The following is a 7,866-nucleotide window of genomic DNA, read 5'->3' as shown; positions in this document are numbered from 1 at the left end:
CCATTAACCACCAACTCAGGAAAACGTTTATACGACCGCTCATAACACAAATTATGAAAAACAGTTTTGAAAAATTTATAATTTTCTTTATTTGTGGTTAATCATCAAACTACGATAATAATTCATGAAATGCGAATTAGAGATAGAATTATTACATTGATTGATTACACTTTCCTCTGTGGGAACTAGTTTATTCATGGTGTAGCAACGATATAGCTTCAAAATGGCGACTGGGGATTGAATGAATTTGTTTTCTTCCAGTATTTTGATATCGAACTTTATTAATATTAATGCCACACAAGACATATACGCTCCAAGATGTCCATGATTGCAAAGAATCGCACGAAGAGTTCTTGGACCCCGCTGAGCAACGGGGAGACAAATAATAAGGTAAATGACGTGACCAGACAGGTGCCCGTTCATGTTCATTGCACGTAAGGGTTAGTTTTAACACACAGCATCAGCAGTTGCATTATATTCCTTTCAATTGTTGTGAATATTTTTATTTGAAAGTACAATTACATTGCTATAATCACATTTATTGGTTCTTGTTTAATATAATTTTGTAGATATTCGAAGAAAGATTTTCATTGTTGGGAAAGTGGGTATGTACAGACACCGGATATTTATTGTATGATTTTATTTCATAAATACATTGGATGCATTCTTTTTGTTAAAAATTGTTTTCAGTTTTGTGAAATATATTCAGTATTAATTGAGTGATACCTTTCATTACAGTATGATAAGTGGTCAGATGAACAAAGAAAGAGGATATTAGAAGACCTGATGAACAGGTCCAAAATAAAGCAACTAAAATTTGTACAAGACATTGTGAATGAAAAAGTGCCTTGTATACGAGAAGACTTTACCAGAGAACTACCCAAAATTTTGTCCATTTATATTTTCTCATTTCTGGACCCTAGAAGTCTAAGTCGCTGTGCAAGGGTAAGCCAACAAGCATTTAAAAAAAACATAAGTTCCTTGACCTCTGACAACGCTCACTCGAAACACTTTGCTCATACAGAAATTTTGGGACAAATTGATTTAGTGTATAACTTTAAAGACTATATTATGGCATTGAAATATGGTTGAAACAGAGTTGAATATACACCACATGAGCACAAAATTGGTTCTTTGGAGGAAGAATTTTAGATTTTTTCCCTGAAAATTCCTCGATTTGTTAAACTTTAAACAAGTAGTGTAGTACTTTCTTCAATATAGAGGTCATGGTTTTTAACAAACATGAATTTGCTCAACTTAATTAATATGTATACATATTGTAATATTCCTCTTTGCATTTTAGCCATTTAAAATATTCCAAAAATGATTGAATATATTTTCAAGGTTAAGCATTATATGAGTTATTATGAAATATGACTTAAACTTTTTAACTTTGTTTTACCCCATGCATTTTATTACATTTTAAAATGAGTTTGAGTGAGCAATGTTATGGACTGGTCAGGGCTCGAAATTAACATATACCCGTCAGTCTGTGACTGGTTAAAAGTCTGGCGGACTGACTGACATTTGTTCTAGTCAGTCCGATGGGACTGGTTAATTTTCTAAAGCATCATTTTGGAAAATATACTTATGAAATTTTATACACACATTTGACATGCTTCAATCTGTAGATATCAGACAAATCTGATTCATAAATATAAATCCCACATTTAAGTGTTACAATATTATCTGAGAGACATATTGAGTTTAATTTCATTTTAATAACATTAATGAAATATGTTTAATTATTTCTGGAAAACTCTGTTGGACTGGTAAAATTTTCTGCGGACTGGTTGAAATTATACCCCATCAGTCCGACTGGACTGGTGACATAAAAAGTTAGCTTCAAGCCCTGCCGGTGGCCAATGGTAAAGCACCTAACTAGAGATTTGGGGGTTGCGGAGGGGGGGGGGGGGTTCGAATCCTCATCTGGTCTGTTGCATTTTCTCCCTTCCTGTAACATTTGGTGCCGTAGACCAGCCCCTGGAACTGACAGCTGAAAATGCCTGCTATGGGATTAAGGTAGTACTCTACATCGTCATAATGGCTGACTTCCTTTAAAAACATGGATGACAAAATCGATATCAGCAATATTTGACTTTTCCTTTTCCATTTAAATACATAGCCGAGTAGCTCAGTAGGTTAGAATACCGACTGCTGAACTGTAGGTCGCAGGTTCGAGTCTAGCAGGGGTTTTAAATTTTTTTTCAGATTACCTTCTACTAAAACTGTATTTTTTGACAAAATAAAGTAAATTTGAAAATTTTCAAATTCAAAATATTTTTGTACATATCCTACACTTTTCATCTACATCAAATTTCTCTGGTGTAGCATACCTCCTTAAGATCCTGGGTTGATGTCTTCAGGTGTGAATTTAAGACATTTGATAAGGAGGGAGGAATGTAGTGGTGAGTCAGTTTCGATCACTGGTGGCCAGTTAGCTCAGTTGGTAGAGCACCTAACTAGAGATTCAGGGGGCCCGGGTTTGAATCCCGGTCTGGTCCGTTGCATTTTTTCCCTTCCTGTTACAGTATGAAGAATATCCAATTCTTGTTTATGCAGATGTCAATCATCTGAAGTCAGTTTAGCAGTTTTTTAGAAGACTATATCAACATTGCAGTTAGATATGAACAGTCAATATTCATTATATACCTGTTCTTCTTTTAAAGGGACTGATTCACAATTTCCCCCCCCCCCCCCAATTTTTTTTTTCACTCTAAATGATCAAAATCTACAGTCTAATATGTTTAGAAGGTTTCACAAAAAAATTAAAATTATTCATCATGACAGACGCTCATTATAGAGAGTTTATTATTTGTTTTGAAAACAAAGATTGAGGTGCATTATTGTTTACGAAGTTTTCAAAATGAATGGATATTGATCCAAGTTTATTATATATATCACATCTCAAGTATATACTTTAGATAAAATGTGTCATTTAAAAGTTAAAATTTGTGATTGCATGTACAAAATGAAGATGCTTTAAATTACAAAATTAACATTTCCCTGGTTTGTTTGTCTACATAAAAAGACTTCAGTCTTTGTTTACATAACACAGAATCAATGCTAAAACCTTGCATTCAGACGGTCCAAATTTTGGTTGTCAATGTTAAATGAGTTATATTTTTGAATTTTAACATCAAAAATGAAAAATATTTCTTACGAAAAACGTGCGCCAGTCCCTTTAAAGGTCTCCATGTCAGCTGTGTATTTTATGCAATAGGTAAGCTGGTACTGGAAAGCCCTGTCAGAAACAGACTCACTGTGGATGCCTAAATGTTTTCGATTTGGCTGGTTCCTTCCCTTTACTCCTAGTCCTTATGAAATTGGCGTGTGGAAAAGAAATTACATTGAAAACATAAAGTACATCCATGTTCTAAGACCTCGGGTAATTATGGACTTACTCACTTTGAATTTTTTTGTTGTCATTTCAATTGTGAAAAGAAAACTGAATTCATGCTTATGGGTTCATTAATTTCTAATATTACTGCCTACATTATGTTAATGTTTATATGTGTTCAATAATTTATAACATGTATAAGTAGTAAATGTTTATGCGTTCATTAATTTCTAACATAATTGCCTATATTATAAGTACTGTAAATGTTTTTTATGTGTTCATTAATTCATATGTTCTGTAAATGTTTATGTGTTTAAAGGACCCAACACTGATGCTTGAAAATCTGAGGCTGGAGACTGAAACAAAACGCACTAAGTCAGCCAGAACCAGTAAGGACAAACAGAAAACTGCTCCCTGGAGGGGGTCGGACCCAAAACCCAAGGACACATGGCGAAACAATGTCCTGGAGAATGATGATTATGTAGACAGTGTCAGAAAAAAGTAGGAACTCTAATTAAATGTACAAATATTTGTGTGTAGGTAATCTTAATGAAATTTGCTATGAGAGAATCTGAATATTGCACAAAAATTTACTCACCAAATAGAGTGAAACTTCAATATCTCAAACATGATGGGACTCAGAAAAAACTTTGAAATTCTTAGGGTCTGAGATTTGAACATTGATATGAACATCATGCCTTGTACATACACTTACAGAATGATATGTTATACATGTAGCTGCTTTACATTAAACTCATTAAATGTCTCTATTTATTTTGGGAAATTTCAGGAGAGAGGAGGGTGGGGGTATTATGGATATTAAATGTTGTTTTTATGGAAAATTTCAGGAGAGAGGGGATATTATGGCTATTAAATGTCTCTGTTTTGTTGGGAAATTTCAGGAGAGAAAGGGGGTATTATGGATATGAAGCAGACGAGATGACCAAGAACGCCAAGAGCAAAGTTAAAGCAGGCACCAATGTTTTAAATCAAGCCCGGAAATCGCAGTCATTATCGGTAAGTTTTTACATCAGATCTTTTGAAGCTTGAACTTTGCAGCCATGTGGCTTTTTCAGGCAAGGCATTTGGTTAAAGTTTATCTAAGCATGAAGACAGTAATATGAGTGGCTGCTGGTCCGTGTACACTAGAGAAGTTTTACAATTTAAGAGAAAATATTGTTCATTATCAGCAAGTTTTTGTATCAGTATATTTTTAAGAAAGTCACTATGACAGCAGAGTGATATCTGTTCATCGGAAGAAGTAAGCTTTTAAAAATTTTTTTTAATGAAAGCATGTACGCATTGTGTGTTAGCTTAGTAAATATTATCATTAAATATCTGAAGTGGTCATCCGTACTGCACTGAGAAGGATACATGCACTGTTTTACACTGGTAAAATTGGAACATATGATTAACATATGAATATCCAACCTTTCAATAGTTTCTTTCTGGATCTTCATTTCAGTTGCTAAGTTATTCTGAGGATGCTATGGTTGGCCAGAGACCTCAGTGGGCTACAATGGCCTCGCCGTACGTGTCATTCGAAGCCAAAGTTGTGGATAAAAACAAGCGCAACGCAAGTCCAGCTCGTAATAACATTAACGCTACACATACCTTCTCACCGATCAAATCAGGGTCACGACCCGTCACAGCAAGATCAGAGAGAGACCCACCTAGTGAGTATTTTAAGGAGAACTGGAAATAATTAGTCAGGTAGAAACATGTAATGGAGGAGTAATTAGCAACATTATCATCAGTTAGAAACATGTAATGTAGAGTAATTAGCAACATCGGTTAGAAACATGTAATATAGGAGTAATTAGCAACATTACCATCAGTTAGAAACATGTAATGTAGGAGTAATTAGCAACATCAGTCAGAAACATGTAATGTAGGAGTAATTAGCAACATTACCATCAGTTAGAAACATGTAATGTAGGAGTAATTAGCAACATTACCATCAGTCAGAAACATGTAATGTAGGAGTAATTAGCAACATTACCATCAGTTAGAAACATGTAATATAGGAGTAATTAGCAACATTACCATCAGTTAGAAACATGTAATGTAGGAGTAATTAGCAACATTACCATCAGTTAGAAACATGTAATGTAGGAGTAATTAGCAACATTACCATCAGTTAGAAACATGTAATATAGGAGTAATTAGCAACATTACCATCAGTTAGAAACATGTAATGTAGGAGTAATTAGCAACATTACCATCAGTTAGAAACATGTAATGTAGGAGTAATTAGCAACATTACCATCAGTTAGAAACATGTAATATAGGAGTAATTAGCAACATTACCATCAGTTAGAAACATGTAATATAGGAGTAATTAGCAACATTACCATCAGTTAGAAACATGTTAGGTATCTGAGCTTGTGCAATCATAGGAATTTACAAGTGAGTTTTTTTCCAGGATACTCGAAAATTCAATCTAATTCAAGGTCAAGTATATGTGACATTCTCAATAATGTATAACATATCAGACGTTTCAGGCACCATTCAAATGCATCCTCTCTTGTTTCTACAAAAAGTTGGGTTTGTTTATAGTTACCATGTTTTAATTGTTCCTGGTTGTGGCAGGTGGAAGGTTGAACTACCAGTAAGTTAATTTTACAAAGAAGTGGGGGGGGGGGATTATTTTGTTGATCTATCAGGGATTGAATCCAGGAACCTTGTATTACTATTTAGGTAATCTGACCAGGACGATATATGAAATATGGTAATATTATTACAATGTAGAATATAAAAGTTAAACAAACCTATTTCGGAGGTCATACCAGAACTCTTCATACAGAGATGAAAATGTGATTTTAGTAAAAATATTAGAAGTGTTGCATACAAGCTTAGATTAGAACCACACACTACACAAGGTAGCAACATGCACGTTTGCAAAACGATGGGGGGATCTAACGTCCCTCTTTAGATAGAATCATAATTTTTGGCAATCTTTGTATACATTCTTATTGATTGCTTTAGTTTTATGTATCCAACAACACCATTTACTTTTTCAAAGTGTCAGATCTAAAGAGATACAAGGCCAAAAAGAAATTCATAAAAGCACTGAAAAGGCCACAACAATGTTGGTTATTTAACCTCAAATTTTCGACACAACCCACATCTTTATCAAGCGATGTCTCTTGATAAAGACACCGAATGCATGGAAAATTTGAGATTTAAAACAAATATGCATGTATATTACAATTAGAAATTAGATTGTCAAATATATGATACATGTATTTGATTTATATAAAATTTTTACCAATGTAATATTAGTATCATATATAATTGATGATACATGTATATGATTTTTTTATTAATGAAGTCATCTATTTATAGCTACCAGATTGTTCCCAGAAAAACCATGGAAAGTTCCCAATGACCTGGATTCGGATGAAGACATTTAATCTTCTGTGCCAGCCATTCCATAGACAACATGTATATCTTACACAACACATTCTCATTCAGCATGCTTTACAGCTTGAAGACAGTGTATATATAAAATGACCCTTTGTTGTGTGTATAAAGAATTGAGGAAATTTAGAGCACTGAAGGCAGTTTGTTAAATTTCTCCTTCAATAGACAATGAATAATAGATTAATAGCAGGTCTGGGATAATATGTAACATTAGCCTAGTTGTATGATAGATTTCAAAGAATTTTTATATCAAGTTTTACAATATTTATTGATTGTAGTACTTTTTCTAATATTGTCCTTTTGTACAGCATAGATAAAAATTTTATTTGATTTTATCAAAATATTCCACTGTAACCGTCCATTGAATAATTGTGTGGTTCAGATATGATACACACACCCTGTATAAACATGTTACCCAGTGAAGTACTTCATTATTTGTTCATATTTATTTAAAACATGGTATGATTATATTTTGAAAATCAATCTGGTATATCTGCAGCGTGGTGAATAGACAAATGAATAACATGTGTTACATGTAATATCACTCATTAATTATGAGTATTCATTCCATGTAATTTTCAAACTATCATTCAGCTTCCGTGCTTGATTTCTGTTTGCACGTAATGTTTAGGAAGTGGTCTTCGTAACTTCAATTTTCAAGTAAAGTCTTCTTGATGTGACAGCCAAATAACAGTAATGACTGCTTCATTTAAAACTGATTGATTAAACTGGTATTATGACATGATGAGAAATTCATAGTCTTATAAATCATGCCTCTAGAATTCAAGTTTTACTGAAGAAAGGCATGATGGGATTAATATTATACTCTTCTTATATATGGATTTATGAGGACTCAAGTTTTGTTTTAGTTTTTTCCCCATAAAGTCTTTTGATATATTTACAAAGATTGTAGAACAATGCATTTAAATGTTTTTAGGAAATGCATCGCTTTTTACTAAATGTATGTGTATGTGATTTGTAACGTTGTGACAATTTCACGATATTGTCTGAAATACAATTATGTTTAATAAATAGTAAAGCCTCTGTTCTTTTGATATGTATCTGATAGTGAATAACCACAGCATTATAGACCCATCACG

At 33.3% G+C, this 7,866-nt stretch overlaps 1 protein-coding gene across 2 annotated transcripts; it reads left to right on the top strand.

Moving 5' to 3' along the window:
* Positions 1 to 25: 25 nt before the first annotated feature.
* LOC125648309 (F-box only protein 16-like) lies at positions 26 to 7,810 on the top strand. Of its 2 annotated transcripts, XM_048875292.2 has the most exons (8): positions 26 to 390; positions 570 to 605; positions 739 to 945; positions 3,224 to 3,388; positions 3,660 to 3,841; positions 4,243 to 4,357; positions 4,806 to 5,016; positions 6,689 to 7,810. In XM_048875292.2, exons 1-8 carry the CDS (start codon positions 319 to 321, stop codon positions 6,754 to 6,756), a joined length of 1,056 nt encoding a protein of 351 aa, XP_048731249.1. In that variant the 5' UTR covers positions 26 to 318; the 3' UTR covers positions 6,757 to 7,810. The 2 variants fall into 2 exon arrangements, with proteins under 2 accessions (XP_048731249.1, XP_048731250.1); XM_048875293.2 differs by lacking the exon at positions 3,224 to 3,388 and having other exon boundaries at positions 70 to 390.
* The last annotated feature ends 56 nt before the right edge of the window (positions 7,811 to 7,866 follow it).

Source organism: Ostrea edulis, chromosome 6 (genome assembly GCF_947568905.1).
Source record: "Ostrea edulis chromosome 6, xbOstEdul1.1, whole genome shotgun sequence".
Classification (NCBI taxonomy): domain Eukaryota; kingdom Metazoa; phylum Mollusca; class Bivalvia; order Ostreida; family Ostreidae; genus Ostrea; species Ostrea edulis.
Note: the sequence above shows the minus strand (reverse complement) of the source record. Positions and strands in the feature narration are given on the sequence as shown.

Coding starts and splice junctions, on each gene's coding strand:
- LOC125648309 (XM_048875292.2), top strand. CDS start 319: ATGTCCATGATTGCAAAGAATCGCACGAAGAGTTCTTGGACCCCGCTG. Junction 391..569: donor ACGGGGAGACAAATAATAAG/GTAAATGACGTG, acceptor ATAATTTTGTAG/ATATTCGAAGAAAGATTTTC. Junction 606..738: donor TTTCATTGTTGGGAAAGTGG/GTATGTACAGAC, acceptor CTTTCATTACAG/TATGATAAGTGGTCAGATGA.